At 44.8% G+C, this 19,266-nt stretch overlaps 1 protein-coding gene across 2 annotated transcripts in view; it reads right to left on the minus strand.

The window, feature by feature from the left end:
* Window positions 1-1,764: 1,764 nt before the first annotated feature.
* Window positions 1,765-19,266, minus strand: part of LOC128690433 (uncharacterized) — a 20,710-nt gene continuing 3,208 nt past the window's right edge. The window contains exons 2-8 of one of the 2 annotated variants that reach the window (XM_070089683.1): window positions 17,128-17,242; window positions 12,647-12,764; window positions 11,311-11,454; window positions 10,451-10,651; window positions 3,250-3,411; window positions 2,861-3,031; window positions 1,765-2,378 (exon numbers count right to left, since the gene is read on the minus strand). In XM_070089683.1, the coding sequence (XP_069945784.1) occupies window positions 2,145-2,378; window positions 2,861-3,031; window positions 3,250-3,411; window positions 10,451-10,651; window positions 11,311-11,454; window positions 12,647-12,764; window positions 17,128-17,242 (1,145 nt within the window). In that variant the 3' untranslated portion in view covers window positions 1,765-2,144. The remainder of the gene's footprint in view (window positions 2,379-2,860; window positions 3,032-3,249; window positions 3,412-10,450; window positions 10,652-11,310; window positions 11,455-12,646; window positions 12,765-17,127; window positions 17,243-19,266) is intronic. The other variant, XM_070089684.1, reaches the window with a different exon arrangement.

Genomic DNA, 19,266 nt, shown 5'->3' on the forward strand with positions numbered 1-19,266 from the left:
ATTGTGAGGCTGGCTTGTTATTGTGAAGCTGGCTTGTTATTGTGAAACTGGCTTGTTATTGTGAGGCTGGCTTGTTATTGTGAGTCTGGCTTGTTATTGTGAGGCTGGCTTGTTATTGTGAGGCTGGCTTGTTATTGTGAAGCTGGCTTGTTATTGTGAGGCTGGCTTGTTATTGTGAAGCTGGCTTGTTATTGTGAGGCTGGCTTGTTATTGTGAGGCTGGCTTGTGATTGTGAGGCTGGCTTGTTATTGTGAGGCTGGCTTGTTATTGTGAGGCTGGCTTGTGATTGTGAGGCTGGCTTGTTATTGTGAGGCTGGCTTGTTATTGTGAGGCTGGCTTGTTATTGTGAGGCTGGCTTGTTATTGTGAGGCTGGCTTGTTATTGTGAAGCTGGCTTGTTATTGTGAGGCTGGCTTGTTATTGTGAGGCTGGCTTGTGATTGTGAGGCTGGCTTGTTATGGTGAGGCTGGCTTGTTATTGTGAGGCTGGCTTGTTATTGTGAAGCTGGCTTGTTATTGTGAAGCTGGCTTGTTATTGTGAGGCTGGCTTGTTATTGTGAAGCTGGCTTGTTATTGTGAGGCTGGCTTGTTATTGTGAGGCTGGCTTTTGATTGTGAGGTTGGCTTGTTATTGTGAGGCTGGCTTGTTATTGTGAGGCTGGCTTGTGATTGTGAGGCTGGCTTGTTATTGTGAACCTGGCTTGTTATTGTGAGGCTGGCTTGTTATTGTGAGGCTGGCTTGTTATTGTGAGGCTGGCTTGTTATTGTGAGGCTGGCTTGTTATTGTGAGGCTGGCTTGTTATTGTGAGGCTGGCTTGTTATTGTGAGGCTGGCTTGTTATTGTGAGGCTGGCTTGTGATTGTGAGGCTGGCTTGTTATTGTGAGGCTGGCTTGTTATTGTGAGGCTGGCTTGTTATTGTGAGGCTGGCTTGTTATTGTGAGGCTGTCTTGTTATTGTGAGGCTGGCTTGTTATTGTGAGGCTGGCTTGTTATTGTGAGGCTGGCTTGTTATTGTGAGGCTGGCTTGTTATTGTGAGGCTGGCTTGTTATTGTGAGGCTGGCTTGTTATTGTGAGGCTGGCTTGTTATTGTGAGGCTGGCTTGTTATTGTGAGGCTGGCTTGTTATTGTGAGGCTGGCTTGTTATTGTGAGGCTGGCTTGTTATTGTGAGGCTGGCTTGTGATTGTGAGGCTGGCTTGTTATTGTGAGGCTGGCTTGTTATTGTGAGGCTGGCTTGTTATTGTGAGGCTGGCTTGTTATTGTGAGGCTGGCTTGTTATTGTGAGGCTGGCTTGTGATTGTGAGGCTGGCTTGTGATTGTGAGGCTGGCTTGTGATTGTGAGGCTGGCTTGTTATTGTGAGGCTGGCTTGTTATTGTGAGGCTGGCTTGTTATTGTGAGGCTGGCTTGTTATTGTGAGGCTGGCTTGTTATTGTGAGGCTGGCTTGTTATTGTGAGGCTGGCTTGTTATTGTGAGGCTGGCATGTTATTGTGAGGCTGGCTTGTTATTGTGAGGCTGGCTTGTGTTTGGTCCTTGCATTAAAAGAGAGGCGTTTAATTAACCCTTATGGGCCATACATCACTTTTTGAATGCCAGTTCATCATATTTGATCCGAGGAAGCGAAGTGTAGCTCCAGTTCCTCGGATCAAGAGTCCGCTAGCATCAAGGTACCTCTGTCATCTGTGTTCGTGAAGAAATATTACCCCAGGATAACTGACCGAATCATGCGGATTTATCGCTTTCGGTCATTGTATTAATAATGAGACAAGTCTTGTGATGATGTTTATTATTATTATCATTGTGTGTGTGTGTGTGTGTGTGTGTGTGTGTGTGTGTGTGTGTGTGTACAAGGGAGAGACGGGTGGCAGACATCGTGGATGTCCTCACCGAGGTTATTTCCTTCTACCTAGATTAAAGAACTGTCATGATTATCCAGGTGTAAGAGTCGAGGAGAGAGAAGCAGAAGGTTCTCCTGACTCCCTGACCCTAACATCATTCAATTTTTCTCTCCAAATGTGTTTATATATTCCAAGTAAACATTTTATCCACATTCGACAGCGAAATGTATAGTAAATCGAAAGTAGAAGCACTTAAAAACATCATGGTTGGATGGGGATTGAACTCGCGGCAAGTGAGTCTAGAAGCACTCTCATTCCGTCAGGAGTTCAACGTCGCCCAAGTCGGGGACGTGAGGAACTGCCTGACGGAGATCGTCGACGGTACAGCAATAGGTGAAGCCATGAACGAGGTCGCTGATGTCGAAGTTGATCCATGTGAGGCGGTCACAGAGGTCGTCACACAGCCTGGTGGGTGCTGTGGTCAGGTGAGGGTTGTTCACACCTACCACAGCCACTGCCTGTTGCCGAGCCTCGTCGTGTATCACCTGCCGGAGAGCCAAACATCGCCGTTAGTGAACGGAGGATCGAGCATGCATTTAAATATAATAAATTAACTCATAAAGTTTCTCTGTAAAGTGGTGTCTCAGTGCATGCGACTGATGGAGTACACCTGGAGTTGGACACTGCAACGAAAGGCCTTCAAAGTATTTATATTCAATTTTGAATGAGTTTTTTTCAACGGCATTTACCCCAAAAAAACAAGAATCACAGTATATAGAGAAGCTTTTTAAAATAGCTGACTGTTCATGCAAGAATCTGATAGATTTTAAATACAGACAAGCCACAAATTTTAAAAAAAAAAAAAATATCCGAGGCCTGCCGACACATTTCATTCTCCTTTCGAAGCAAATTTTGCAACGCCAGCCGCCACGACGCAAAGCCACACGGCTCTCAACGACGAAGCCATGTGGCTTTTGTCCCCTCCACCCCCCACCCCTTGAACGCCACTGCGTGATGAGGGACACACCTTCCAGGTGACTGCAGGGGCGGGTACGACCTTCTGGTCCTCAGATAGACCCAGATAGATCTCAACGATGTTGTTGTTGATGTCGTTGAGTTGTAACACCCCCCAACCCCCGCTGAAGATGGTCAGGTCACCGTGGCTCTCTGCCAGGTCACGGGTCGCGTACTCCAGGTACTGCAGGTCACAAGAGCATCAGAAAGAACACAGAAAATTATCTGCTGGTAGTATATTATTATTATTATTATTATTATTATTATTATTATTATTATTATTATTATTATTATTATTTACCAGCGTTATGGCACACTTCCAGTGCCATGGCGACTGGCACCATTTACTTGTTCCAGCATCACAAACTCACCGCAGACCTGCCATGTCTCCTTGGCACTCACCTTCCAGTTGCCATTATTAAAGGCCTGCCACTGTGGCACCGCGTTGATGTAGAAGTAGGTGGCATCCTGCTCTGGCACCGTCACGAAGTCGGCGTCGGGGGCCAAGTGGCCCTTGGCGAAGTAAAATTCCTTGCTTACGTTGATGGTCTGGCTGGCCAGATCCTGAGGCAAGGATTGTGTCCACTGAGGCAAGGATTGTGTACACTGAGACAAGGATTGTGTCCACTGAGACAAGGATTGTGTCCACTGAGGCAAGGATTGTGTCCACTGAGGCAAGGATTGTGTCCACTGAGGCCAGGATTGTGTCCACTGAGGCAAGGATTGTGTCCACTGAGGCAAGGATTGTGTCCACTGAGGCAAGGATTGTGTCCACTGAGGCAAGGATTGTGTCCACTGAGGCAAGGATTGTGTACACTGAGGCAAGGATTATGTACACTGAAGCAAGGATTGTGTACACTGAGGCAAGGATTGTGTCCACTGAGGAAAGGATTGTGTCCACTGAGGCAAGGATTGTGTACACTGAGGCAAGGATTGTGTACACTGAGGCAAGGATTGTGTACACTGAGGCAAGGATTGTGTACACTGAGGCAAGAACTGTGTACACTGAAGCAAGGATTGTGTACACTGAGGCAAGAATTGTGTACACTGAAGCAAGGATTGTGTACACTGAGGCAAGGATTGTGTACACTGAAGCAAGGATTGTGTACACTGAGGCAAGGATTGTGTACACTGAAGCAAGGATACTGTACACTGAGGCAAGGATTGTGTACACTGAAGCAAGGATTGTGTACACTGAAGCAAGGATTGTGTACACTGAGGCAAGGATTGTGTACACTGAAGCAAGGATACTGTACACTGAGGCAAGAATTGTGTACACTGAAGCAAGGATTGTGTACACTGAGGCAAGAATTGTGTACACTGAAGCAAGGATTGTGTACACTGAGGCAAGGATTGTGTACACTGAGGCAAGGATTGTGTACACTGAAGCAAGGATTGTATACATTGAGGCAAAAATTGTGTATAATGAGGCAAGGATTGTGTATACTGAGGCAAGGATTGTGTACACTAAAGCAAGGATTGTGTACACTGAAGCAAGGATTGTGTATACTGAGGCAAGGATTGTGTACACTAAAGCAAGGATTGTGTACACTGAAGCAAGGATTGTGTACACTGAGGCAAGGATTGTGTACACTGAAGCAAGGATTGTATACATTGAGGCAAAAATTGTGTATAATGAGGCAAGGATTGTGTACACTAAAGCAAGGATTGTGTATACTGAGGCAAGGATTGTGTATACTAAAGCAAGGATTGTGTACACTGAGGCAAGGATTGTGTACACTGAGGCAAGGACTGTGTACACTGAGACAAGGATTGTTTACACTGAGGCAAGGATTGTGTACACTGAGGCAAGGATTGTGTACACTGAGGCAAAGATTGTGTATAATGAGGCAAGGATTGTGTATACTGAAGCAAGGATTGTGTACACTGAAGCAAGGATTGTGTACACTGAAGCAAGGATTGTGTACACTGAAGCAAGGACTGTGTATACTGAGGCAAGGATTTTGTATACTGAGGCAAGATGTGTACACTGAGGCAAGGATTGTGTATACTGAAGCAAGGAATATGTACACTAAGGCAAGGGCTATGTATACTGAGACAAGGATTGTGTATACTGAGGCAAGGATTGTGTACACTGGGGCAAGGATTGTGTATACTGAGGCAAGGATTGTGTACACTGGGGCAAGGATTGTGTATACTGAGGCAAGGATTGTGTACACTGGGGCAAGAATTGTGTACACTGGGGCAAGGATTGTGTACACTGGGGCAAGGATTGTGTACACTGAGGCAAGGATTTTATATTATAAAGCACTAAACGAGAGTGTAAAAGGAAGGAGAGAGTGAGAACGATAAAGGGAGAAAATGAGAGAAAGGAAGAAAGGAAGAAAGAAAGAGAGAGAGAGAGAGAGAGAGAGAGAGAGAGAGAGAGAGAGAGAGAGAGAGAGAGAGAGAGAGAGAGAGAGAGAGAGAGAGAGAGGGACCAGACGAAATTGTTGGCCCACAGATGGCTTCAACTTCTTCCTATTCCATACTCGTATGTTTTATAACAGCAAAATACTTTGAAATGAGTTGATGCAGGTAACAACTCTTAGTTTGTAAATGACGTTAGAAACTCTTAGTTTGTAAATGACGTTAGAAACTCTTAGTTTGTAAATGACGTTAGAAACTCTTAGTTTGTAAATGACGTTAGAAACTCTTAGTTTGTAAATGACGTTAGAAACTCTTAGTTTGTAAATGACGTTAGAAACTCTTAGTTTGTAAATGACGTTAGAAACTCTTAGTTTGTAAATGACGTTAGAAACTCTTAGTTTGTAAATGACGTTAGAAACTCTTAGTTTGTAAATGACGTTAGAAACTCTTAGTTTGTAAATGACGTTAAAAACTCTTAGTTTGTAAATGACGTTAGAAACTCTTAGTTTGTAAATGACGTTAAAAACTCTTAGTTTGTAAATGACGTTAGAAACTCTTAGTTTGTAAATGACGTTAGAAACTCTTAGTTTGTAAATGACGTTAGAAACTCTTAGTTTGTAAATGACGTTAGAAACTCTTAGTTTGTAAATGACGTTAGAAACTCTTAGTTTGTAAATGACGTTAGAAACTCTTAGTTTGTAAATGACGTTAGAAACTCTTAGTTTGTAAATGACGTTAGAAACTCTTAGTTTGTAAATGACGTTAGAAACTCTTAGTTTGTAAATGACGTTAGAAACTCTTAGTTTGTAAATGACGTTAGAAACTCTTAGTTTGTAAATGACGTTAGAAACTCTTAGTTTGTAAATGATGTTAGAAACTCTTAGTTTGTAAATGACGTTAGAAACTCTTAGTTTGTAAATGACGTTAGAAACTCTTAGTTTGTAAATGACGTTAGAAACTCTTAGTTAGTAAATGACGTTAGAAACTCTTAGTTTGTAAATGACGTTAGAAACTCTTAGTTTGTAAATGACGTTAAAAACTCTTAGTTTGTAAATGACGTTAGAAACTCTTAGTTTGTAAATGACGTTAGAAACTCTTAGTTTGTAAATGACGTTAGAAACTCTTAGTTTGTAAATGACGTTAAAAACTCTTAGTTTGTAAATGACGTTAGAAACTCTTAGTTTGTAAATGACGTTAGAAACTCTTAGTTTGTAAATGACGTTAGAAACTCTTAGTTTGTAAATGACGTTAAAAACTCTTAGTTTGTAAATGACGTTAGAAACTCTTAGTTTGTAAATGACGTTAGAAACTCTTAGTTTGTAAATGACGTTAGAAACTCTTAGTTTGTAAATGACGTTAGAAACTCTTAGTTTGTAAATGACGTTAGAAACTCTTAGTTTGTAAATGACGTTAGAAACTCTTAGTTTGTAAATGACGTTAGAAACTCTTAGTCTCTTTCAGGGTCTTGTGTACATCAATGAGAAAGTGGAACAAGAAGGGAAAGTGAAAGGAAAGTGAGATAGTGAACGAGAGTGAGAAGAGGAATAGGGAGAAAGCAAAGGAATATAATGAAGAAGAGAAAGGAAGAGCCACGGAATAGGGATGGGGAAGTAAATAAATGGAAACCGTGAAGAAATATGGGTAGGAGAGGCAGGAGAAGAAGAAAAGAAAGAGGAGAGAAGAGTGGAAGAGAACAGAATTAAATGGCTCAAAGACAGAGTGAGAGGAAAATAGGAATATGGGTAATGTCAGTAATGTAAGTAAGATACGTGTATCATCCAATACAGAAATAATCTCTCTCTCTCTCTCTCTCTCTCTCTCTCTCTCTCTCTCTCTCTCTCTCTCTCTCTCTCTCTCTCTCTCTCTGTCTCTCTCTCTCTCTCTCGCAGCCACCGTGAGTTAGTTTTATTTTCTCCAATATACTTCACAAAACTAATCAAAGCGACCCCTCAACCTGGTCACAGCTGGTCACACCTGAGAGCCTTCTTCCTCACCTCCAATTAACTATACCCCTCCCCCGTCCTCACACCTGCGAAGTTGCCATGGCAACATCCCTGACACCATGACTGCCATAGTGAAGAGCTCTGTCCCACAAGGCACAGTACTCGCACCTATCCTGTTTCTTATTCTCATATCAGACATAGACAGAGATGTAAACCACAGCGCTGTATCATCTTTTGCAGACGATACTAGGATCTGCATGAGAGTGTCATCCAGTGAGGACACTGTTAACCTTCAAGAAGATATAAACCAAGTTTTCCAATGGGCAACGGAGAACAATATGATGTTCAATGAAGACAAATTCCAACTACTCCGTTATGGAAAACTGGAAGAAATAATAACTAGAACTGAGTATACTACAAACTCCAATCACACAATAGAGCGGAAAAGTAATGTGAGAGACCTGGGAGTGGTAATGTCCGAAGACCTCACCTTAAAGGACCACAACAATGCCACTATCACATCTGCTAGGAAACTGATGGGATGGATAATGAGAACATTCAAGACAGAGATGCTAAGCCAATGATGATCCTTTTTAAATCACTTATTCTTTCTAGGCTTCAATACTGCTGTACATTAACATCCCCATTCAAGGCAGGTGAAATTGCAGAGCTAGAGAATGTACAGAGAACCTTTACTGCACGTATAAGTTCCATCAAACACCTTAACTACTGGGAGCGCCTGGAAGCACTTGGACTTGTACTCACTAGAGCGCAGGCGAGAGAGATATATCATAATCTACACCTGGAAGATTCTGGAGGGACTGGTCCCTAATATGCACAAAGAAATCACTCCATACGAAAGCAAAAGACTTGGCAGGCGATGCAACATACCCCCAGTGATAAGTATGGGCGTCACTGGTACACTAAGAGAAAACACAATAAGTATCCGGGGCCCAAGACTGTTCAACAGCCTCCCACCAGCAATAAGGGGCATTACGGGAAAACCCCTGGTTGTCTTCAAGAGGGAGCTGGACAGATACCTAAAGACGGTGCCGGATCAGCCGGGCTGTGGCTCGTACGTTCAATTGCGTGCGGCCAGCAGTAACAGCCTCGTTGATCAGGCCCTGATCCACCGGGAGGCCTGGTCGTGGACCGGGCCACAGGGGCGTTGATCCCCGGAATGCCCTCCAGGTAGACTCCAGGTGGCAACTCTCGCCATTTACGACTACCGTTATGGCTACTCCCGTTATGCCAACTCTCTGTGACTATAGGACTGTAGTGAGAGGCGGAAATATATCTGTTTAACTGTTTACCTCTGTTGAAAGCTGGCATCTCCAAGGATACTACGCGTACACACGCACACACACACACACACACACACACACACACACACACACACACACACACACACACACACACACACACACACACACACACACACTGGAGGATAGGAGAGATAGGGGGGACATGATAACGACATACAAAATACTGAGATGAATTGACAAGGTGGACAAAGACAGGATGTTCCAGAGATGGGACACAGCAACAAGGGAACACAGTTGGAAGCTGAAGACACAGATGAATCACAGGGATGTTAAGAAGTATTTCTTCAGCCACAGAATAGTCAGGAAGTGGAATAGTTTGGGAAGCGATGTAGTGGAGGCAGGATCCATACATAGCTTTAAGCAGAGGTATGATAAAGCTCACGGCTCAGGGAGAGTGACCTAGTAGCGACCAGTGAAGAGGCGGGGCCAGGAGCTTGATCTCGACCCCTGCAACCTCAACTAGGTGAGTACACACACACACACACACACATACACACACACACACACACACACACACACACACACACACACACACACATACACACACACACACACACACACACACACACACACACACACACACACACACACACACATACACACACACACACACACACACACGCACACACACACACACACACACACACACACACACACACACACACACACACACACACACACACACACACACACACACACACACACACACACACACACACACACAAAACACACACACAAAAAAGTGTAAAGGTTTGCAACAAAACTAGCCCCGGAGCTAAGGGGTATGTTCTACGAGGAGAGGTTAACCATGACGACACTGGAGGACAGGAGAGATAGAGGGATATGATAACGACATATAAAATACTGAGAGGACTCGACAAGGTGGACAGAGACAGGATGTTTCAGAGATTGGACACAGCAACAAGGGGTGACAGTTGGAAGCTGAAGACTCAGATGAGTCACAGGGGTGTTAGGAAGTATTTCTTCAGTCACACAGTTGTCAGGAAGTGGAATAGTCTGGAAAGTGATGTAGTGGAGGCAGGATCTATACAAAGATTTAAGAAGCTAATGGAGCAGAAAGAGTGACCTAGTAGCGACCAGTGAAGAGGTGGGGCCAGGAGCTGTGAGTCGACGTCTGCAACCACAACTAGGTGGGTACACACACACACACACACACACACACACACACATACACCTGCGGACAGTTGCGAGACAACACCAGGAGCTGCGACTCGACCCCCTCGCCACCAAACCGTTGAGTACACGACAGCTACAAAGAATACTCTGAAAGAATATGATAGCAGAGATAATTACAGATATCCAGACACTATCAGCAGGCAGAACAGGGAAGACAGGGAGAACAGGGAAGAACAGGGAAGACAGGGAGAACAGGGAAGAACAGGGAAGAACAGGGAAGACAGGGAGAACAGGGAAGAACAGGGAAGACAGGGAGAACAGGGAAGAACAGGGAAGAACAGGGAAGACAGGGAGAACAGGGAAGAACAGGGAAGACAGGGAGAACAGGGAAGAACAGGGAAGACAGGGAGAACAGGGAAGACAGGGAAGACAGGGAGAACAGGGAAGAACAGGGAAGACAGGGAAGAACTGGAAATTCTTCACTAAAGCCTATACGAAAATTTACTCTAAAATATAGAACAAACACGACTGCACACCAATATATATTTTTTTTAATTCTCGTGGGGGAAACGCCAAACCCGTAGGTGTCATGAATTTCCTGGGGAGAATAATTATGGTCAGTGGTTGACTTGGGAGGGTTTAAAGCCTTTCTACTACACGAGGGTCATTTAAGTTTACACGTCACCCGTGCGCACCACCAGTCAATCATTCTTTAATACCTAAAATTGGGACTAAATTCACAGAGTGTTACATTGTGAGGATGTACACCTCTCGGTGTATACATGGTGTGATGTGCGGGTGTAGACTCTATCCTCCGTCTTCACTTACAGAGTCTCCAAGGAGCTCAGTCATCAGATTGAGCTGGGAGTTCTGGGAGTACACGGAGCTCATGGACACGGTAAAGAAACCTGAGGAGGTCTTGAAGTCGGGGCGGTTGGGATCCACGTCCTTGGCGGCGATGTTTCGCCCTTTGATCACGTTCTGTGAGTACAGCGTCGTTTCGCTCGTTGGGTCGAAACACACTCGTATCTGAGGCACGAGAGAAGACGCGCTGATGATGGTGATGCACCTTGATGACCCATGAGAGGATCTTGATTCAAAGATATGAATCTACTCCTCCTGATGCCATATATATATATAATGTATATACAAATTTTACAAGGAATCTTATAGACACATTTGCGATAAAGTTTATTACGGTCAAATATATATATATATATATATATATATATATATATATATATATATATATATATAATGAATATATATATATATATATATATATATATATATATATATATATATATATATATATATATATATACCCATCTTCTGTGAGATTCCTTCGAAGGCCCTTCTATCTTAATCCTATGATTATAATTATTATTATTGTTATTGTTGTTGCAAATTGGGGAAAAAGCTGAGCCGAAGAGCTACGAGAAAAATTTTCTCCGCCAATAAAATGGTTGATCAGTGGAATTATTGACAAGAGACGTGGAAAGTGTTGCAATCACTGGAAACGATAATAGGAAAAAAAGGTATGCCATCAGTGCCTGACCCACCGTCGCCGGGCGGGGGGCTTTGACCTCCACGGAAAAATCTCCAGGTAGCCTCCAGGCAGATACTAGGAGCATACCCCTGCTCCCGTAGATACACAGAGACCTGCTTACATAAAGGTAACTACTTGCCAGCTCGTAGAAGCTCTCCGGGCCGAGAATTTCGAAACCGATGATGTGGATCACGCCGATGTCTTCAGAGCCGCAGGATCCTGTGTTCCTACGAATGGTTGCGGCAGCCTCTGCAGTGCAGCCCAGGTCCTTCATCTCCCACGTCTGTGTGAGTGTTGTTTATTCGTTAAAATGCAGGAAGATCACACAACGCTGTCATGCAATCAAACGCGTGAGGAACAGTAACCCAGATCTGACGTCAGAAAGGCGGTGAATGTAGATGAATGGTTCAGAGAACCGATAAGTTGATAAATTAGACACATGTGCAACACTTGGGTATCTTTAATGAGGAAACGTTTCGCCACACAGTGGATTCATCAGACCATACAAAGAAGAACGGGGAAGAACAGGAGGAGTTTGAGGTAATTAGTCCCTCAGCCTTGAGTCGATGTGGTCAGTCCATCAATCTTGAAAAGATTACCGTAGGCAGGAGAGGTGCAGCAGTCGTAGGTGGTGTCACATTTGTCCAATGTGGAAGTAGGTCGTGCCTAAGGGTTAGGCAAGTGAAGAATTCCCAAGTATTAAGATCCCAAGAAGTTGCTGTGTCAGACAGGATTGTGGATTGATGGACTGACCACATCGACTCAAGGCTGAGACTCTGATTACCTCAAACTCCTTCTGTTCTTCACCATTCTCCTTTGTATTGGACTGATGAAGCCACTGTCTGGCGAAACGATTATTCAACAAAGATACCCAAGTGTTGCACATGTATCTAATTCATCAAAGCAGTGACGAAAGGATTAGTGGACCAAAAGGTTGGTGGACTAACGGATTGGTGGACCAAAAATTTGTGGACCGAAGAATGGTGGACCAACTGATCCGTTAAGAGGGGAAATTATCTGTTGATTGGGTTTGAACTCTATCGACTACACGCGGGTTATTAAGGTTGCGTGTCACCAGTTACCGGTGTAGATGATGCGGTTAGCAGATAAGATAACACCAATTGTTATGTCTGACTGAGAGTTTAATAACTCTCGAGGTTATATACACTGGGAGATACACATCCCTCGGTGTATATAACCTTGTATGGAAGATTCGGACAAGATAGAATGGAATAGAATGAGAAATGGGGTAGACAGAAGAAGTATAAAATAGATAGAAGGATGACGAGACCAGCAACCAGGAGGCCTGGTCTGGGACCAGCCCACGGGGGCGGTGACCCCCGATAGCGGCTCCAGGTAGATTCCAGGTATGTATAGTGTATATATGAGGAAAGAGAGAGAGAGAGTAAAGCATCACAGCTTAAAAGTGAGTTTGATGATTGAACTTTTGTGCACCTGTGCCTAAACGAACTTACCTTGTCGTCGATCCAGAGGTTGCGACCTCCATCACAGGTGGCCTCCACCGTCGTCACCGCCAGGCTGGTGATATTAGTCCCCGGGCAATCTAGTATCAGCTTACTGCCCGCCGTCACCCTGGGGAAAGCAGCAACCACCTGGGTGTCAGATATCAAATTTCTCAACCAAGCTATAGTCACCCCCCTCATCCATCCTTTACTCTCATCCACCTCCTTATACCATATAAACTGTGTTTGTGTGTGTGTGTACTCACCTAGTTGTACTCACCTAGTTGTGGTTGCAGGGGGTCGATTCATAGTTCCTGTCCCGCCTCTTCACTGGTCCCTACTAGGTCACTCTCCCTGAACCGTGAGCTTTATCATACCTCTGCTTAAAGCTATGTATGGATCCTGCCTCCACTACATCGCTTCCCAAACTATTCCACTTCCTGACTACTCTGTGGCTGAAGAAATACTTCCTAACATCCCTGTGATTCATCTGTGTCTTCAGCTTCCAACTGTGTCCCCTTGTTAATGTGTCCCATCTCTGGAACATCCTGTCTTTGTCCACCTTGTCAATTCCTCTCGGTATTTTATATGTCGTTATCATGTGCCCCTATCTCTCCTGTCCTCCAGTGTCATCAGGTCGATTTCCCTTAACCTCTCCTAGTAGGGCATACCTTTTAGCTCTGGGACTAGTTTTGTTGCAAACCTTTGCACATTCTCTAGTTTCTTTATGTGCTTGGCTAGGTGTGGGTTCCAAACTGGTGCCGCATACTCCGTTATGGGCCTAACGTACACAGTGTACAGGGTCCTGAACAATTCCTTATTAAGATGTCGGAATGCTGTTCTGAGGTTTGCTAGGCGCCCATATGCTGCAGCAGTTATTTGGTTGATGTTCGCCTCAGGACATGTGCCTGGTGTTATACTCACTGCAAGATCTTTTTCTTTGAGTGAAGTTTGTAGTCTCTGCCCCACCTAGACTGTACTCCGTCTGCGGTCTTCTTTGCCCTTCCACGATCTTCATGACTTTGCACTTGGTGGGGCTGAACTCCAGGAGCCAATTGCTGGACCAGGTCTGCAGAATGTCCAGATCCCTTTGCCTGGTCTTCGTCCGAATGAATTCTCATCAACTTCACATCATCTGCAAACAGGGACACTTCGGAGTATATTCCTTCCGTCATGTCGTTCACAAATACCAGAAACAGCACTGACCCCTGTGGGACCCCACTCGTCAGAGGTGCCCACTCTGACACCTCGCCACGTACCATGACTCGCTGCTGTCTTCCTGACAAGTATTCTCTGATCCATTGTAGTGCCTTCTCTGTTATCCCTGCCTGGTCCTCCAGTTTTTGCACTAATCTCTTGTGTGGAACTGTATCAAACGCCTTCTTGCAGTCCAAGAAAATGCAATCTACCCACCCCACTCTCTCTTGACTTACTGCTGTCACCCTGTCATTGAACTTCAGTAGATTTGTGACACAGGATTTCCCGTCCTTGAAACAATGTTGGCTGCTGATAATAAGATCAATCCTTTCTAGGTGCGTGTGTGTGTGTGTGTGTGTGTGTGTGTGTGTGTGTGTGTGTGTGTGTGTGTGTGTGTGTGTGTGTGTGTGTGTGTGTGTGTGTGTGTGTGTGTGTGTGTGTGTGTGTGTGCGTGTGTGTGTGTGTATGTGTGTCTGTGTGTCTGTGCGTCTGTGCGTCTGTGTGTGTCTGAGTGTGTAGTCACCTATTTATGGTTGCAGGGGTCGAGTCTCAGCGCCTGGCCCCACCTCTTCACTGATCACTACTACGTCCTCTCTCTCCCTGCTCCATGAACTTTATCATACCTCGTCTTAAAGCTATGTATGGTTCCTGCCTCCACTACCTCACTTTGGAGACTATTCCACTTCCTGACAGCTGTGTGACTGAAGAAATACTTCCTAACATCCCTTTGAATCATCTGAGTCTTCAACTTCTAATTGTGACCCCTTGCTTATGTGTACCATCTCTGGAACATCCTGTCTCTGTCTACCTTATCTATTCCTCGCAATATTTTGTATGTCGTTTTCATGTCTCCCCTAACCCTCCTGTCCTCCGGTGTCGTCAGGCCTATTTCCTTTAACCTTTCTTCATAGGGCATTCCCCTTATCTCTGGAACTAGCCTTTTTGCAAACCTTTGCACTGCCTCTAATTTCTTGACGTGCTTGACCATGTGTGGGTTCCAAACTAGTGATGCATACTCCAGTATGGGGCTGATGTACACAGTGTATAGTGTCTTAAACGATTCCTTACTGAGGTATCGGAACGCTAATCTCAGGTTTGCCAGGCGCCCATATGCTGCAGCAGTTATCTGGTTGATGTGAGCTTCCGAAGACATGCTCGGTATTATGCTCACCCCAAGATTTTTCTCCTTGAGCGAGGTTTGAAGTCTTTGGCCACCTAGTCTATACTCTGTCTGCTGTCTTCTTTGCCCTTCCCCGATCTTCATGACTTTGCATTTGGCGGGTTAAATTCGAGTAGCCAGTTGTTGGACCACGTGTCCAGCCTGTCCAGGTCTCTTTGGAGTTCTGCCTGATCCTCATTTGATTTAATTCCTCTCATTAGCTTCACATCTTCTGCGAACAGGGACACTTCTGAGTCTAACCCTTCCATCAGGTTATTCACATATACCAGAAATAGCACTGGTCCTAGGACCGACCCCGGTGGGACCCCGCTCGTCAAAGGTGCCCACTGTGATACCTCATCACGTACCATGACTCGTTGTTGCCTCCCTGTCAGGTATTCTCTGATCCATTGCAGCGCCGTTCCTTATACGCGCCTGATCCTCTAGCTTCTGCACCAATCTCGTGTGAGGAACTGTGTCGAAGGCCTTCTTGCAGTCCAAGAAGATGCAATCAACCCACCCCTCTCTCTCGTGTCTGACTTCGGTTACTTTATCATTAAACTCCAGTAGGTTTGTGACACAGGATTTGCCTTCCATAAATCCGTGCTAGTTGGCGTTTATACTCTTGTTCCGTTCCAGGTGCTCCACCACTCTCCTCCTGATAATCTTCTCCATGACTATGCATACTATACACGTCAATGATACTGGTCTATAATTTAGTGCCTCTTTTCTGTCTCCTTTTTTAAATATGGGAACTACATTTGCCGTCTTCCATACTTCAGGTAGTTGCCCAGTATCAAGGGATGTGTTGAAGATTGTGGTTAGTGGCACACACAACATTTCTGTTCCCTCTCCAAGGACCCACGGGTAGATGTTGTCTGGTCCCATTGCCTTTAAGGTATCAAGGTCCCTTCGCAGCTTCTTCACCTCCTCCTCGGTTGTGTGTATGTCATCTAACACTTGTTGGTATATTCCTTGTTGGTGTCCCCCTCTGTTCTGTCCACCCAGAGTCCTTCCTGTCTCCACTGTAAATACATCCTTAAATCTCTTGTTGAGCTCCTCACATACCTCTTGATCGCTTCTGATGAGTTCCCCACCTTCTTTCCTCAGCCTGATCACCTGGTCTTTGACTGTTGTCTTCCTCCTAATGTGGCTATACAGCAGTTTCGGGTCAGACTTGGCTTCCGATGCTATGTCGTTTTCGTACTGTCGCTGGGCCTCCCTCCTTATCTGTGCATACTCGTTTCTGGCTCTTCGACTAGTCTCTCTATTTTCCTGGGTCCTTTGCCTCCTGTACCTTTTCCATTCTCTGGTGCACTTAGTTTTTCCTCCCTACACCTTCGGGTAAACCAAGGACTCGCTTTGGTCTTCCCATTATTTCTATTGCCCTTGGGAACAAACCTTTCCTCTGCTTCCCTACATTTTGTTGTTACGTATTCCATCATTTCATTTACTGACTTTCTTGCCAATTCTCTGTTCCACTGAACCTCCTGCAGGAAGTTCCTCATACCTGTGTAGTCCCCTTTTTATAGTTTGGCTTTTCCCATCCTACTCCCGTTGCCCTCTCTTCTTGTAATTCTACTATGTATTCAAAACACAGAACCATGTGATCACTAGCTCCAAGGGGCCTCTCATATGTGATGTCCTCAATGTCTGAACTGCTCAGGGGGAACATAAGGTCCAGTCTTGCTGGTTCATCATCCCCCCTCTCTCTCTCTGGTATTGTCCTTAACATGTTGATGAATTAGGCTTTCCAGTACCATATCCATCATCTTGGCTCTCCATATTTTGGGACCTCCATGTGGCTCCAGGTTTTCCCAGTCGATCTCCCTGTGGGTGAAATCGCCCATAACCAGTAACTTTGCTCTGCTCGAGTGAGCTCTTCTTTCCACCTCAGCCAGTGTGCCCACCATTGCTCTGTTGCTCTCTTCCTATTCCTCTCTTAGCCTCCTGCAGTTCTGTGGTGGATTATACATCACTGCAATGACTACCTTATGTTTCCTAGATTGAAGTGTACCTACTGTGTGTGTGTGTGTGTGTGTGTGTGTGTGTGTGTGTGTGTGTGTGTGTGTGTGTGTGTGTGTGTGTGTGTGTGTGTGTGTGTGTGTGTGTGTGTTGGTAGGCCTCTAGGACTTACCTGACCATCCTGTAGTTATCCTCCAGAACCGGCCGGACTATCTCGAAGGATTCATCGAAAATGATAGGAGGATTCTCTGAGAAGTCGACATCCCTATCCCAGGCGCATTCGTCAGCTGTAAAGACAACCACAATACTGACATCACTTAACCCTCAGGATCTCAATATCAGGAGGAGAAGGAGAGCATTGCATGTTGGAATAATATTAGTAATAATGGTAGAATTACCGACGATATGTCACATTAGTTGCATCTGTGTTTATTTACCTAGAATAATAATATTTGCACGAGGAATCCCTGAACCCATAGAAGCCAAACAGCAGTATGAGAATGGGAAGTAAACAAGTTGAATCCAAAGGAGAGGGTAGTTTGAATTCCTTTTATGAAGATCTTCCCATCGTCCTGACCCCTCCTAGTGAAGGCCTCATCTGGAGATGTTCATTAAGCGTCTGGCTAAAAATTTCAGGGTGCGACAGGAACAGGTAAGACAGTCATAAGAACATAAGAACATAAGAAAGGAGGAAAAGTGCAACAGGCCTGTTGGCCCATACTAGGAAGGTCCTTCACAGAGATGTTTTGTCCAATACTGAGTTGCCCTTTTCTAATCAGGTAATTATTCCTTGGGTAACATTGATAATCATTCCTTGAGTAACATTGATAATCGTTCCTTGAGTAACACTGATAATCATTCCTTGGGTAATACTGATAATCATTCCTTGAGTAACACTGATAATCATTCCTTGGGTAACATTGATAAACATCCCTTAGGTAAAATTGACAATGGGTTGGGCGAATATTTTTGTTAGTGGGTTTGAATTTGAGAGGGACTTGCCAAGTATGGGCCAGTAGGCCTGCTGCAGTGTTCCTCCTTTCGACTTCACGGCTTTCACGACCAGTAAAATGTACTTTAATACACAATGTGGGGAGAACGAACTAAATCCAGTGTATATACATTAAGAGACATGCACCTCTCAGTGTATATACACGGAGAGACATACATTGGAGACAGGAAGGCCTCTGGGTGAACAGAACAGAGGGGGACGCCAAAAGGAATATACCAACAAGTGTTGGATGACATACACACAACTAAGGAGGAGGTGAAGAAGCTGCTAAGGGATCTTGATACCTCAAAGGCAATGGGACTAGGCAGCATCTCCCCGTGGGTCCTTAGAGAGGGAGCAGAAATGCTGTGTGTGCCACTAACCACAATCTTCAACACATCCCTTGAAACTGGGCAACTACCTGAAGTATGGAAGACGGCAAATGTAGTACCCATATTTAAAAAAGAGACAGAAAAGAGGCACTAAACTATGGACCAGTGTCACTGACGTGTATAGTATGCAAAGTCATGGAGAAGATTATCAGGAGAGTGGTGGAGCACCTGGAGTGGAACAAGAGTATAAACTCCAACCAGCACGGATTTATGGTAAAGTAACAGAAGTAAGACACCAGAGAGTGGGGTGGGTTGATTGGATCTTCTTGGACTACAAGAAGGCCTTCGACACAGTTCCTCACAGGAGATTAGTGCAGAAGCTAGAGGATCAGGCGCATATAACAGGAAGGGCACTGCAATGGATCAGAGAATACCTGATAGGGAGGCAACAGCGAGTCATAGTACGTGATGAGGTATCACAGTGGGCACCTGTAATGAGCGGGGTCCCACAGGGGTCGGTCCTAGGACCAGTGCTATTTCTGGTATTTGTGAATGACATGATGGAAGGGCTAGAATCAGAAGTGTCCCTGTTCGCAGATGATGTGAAGTTAATGAGGAGAATTAAATCAGATGAGGATCAGGTAGGGCTTCAACGAGACCTGGACAGGCTGGACGCCTGGTCCAGCAACTGCCTTCTCGAATTTAACCCCATCAAATGCAAAGTCATGAAGATCAAAGAAGGGCAAAGAAGACCGCAGACCGCTAGGTGGCCAAAGACTGCAAACCTTGCTCATGGAGAAAGATCTCGATGTGAATATAACACCGTATACATGCAGTATATAAGCCACGTCTACGGTCCTATGTTGTACATTCTACAAGATTGATGGACTGAACACATCGACTCCAGGCTGAGGGACTGATTACCTCATACTCCTCCTCTCCTTACGCCTTCCTCTTTGTATTGGACTGATGAAGCCACTGTGTGGCG

This window comes from Cherax quadricarinatus, chromosome 29 (genome assembly GCF_038502225.1).
Source record: "Cherax quadricarinatus isolate ZL_2023a chromosome 29, ASM3850222v1, whole genome shotgun sequence".
Taxonomy (NCBI): domain Eukaryota; kingdom Metazoa; phylum Arthropoda; class Malacostraca; order Decapoda; family Parastacidae; genus Cherax; species Cherax quadricarinatus.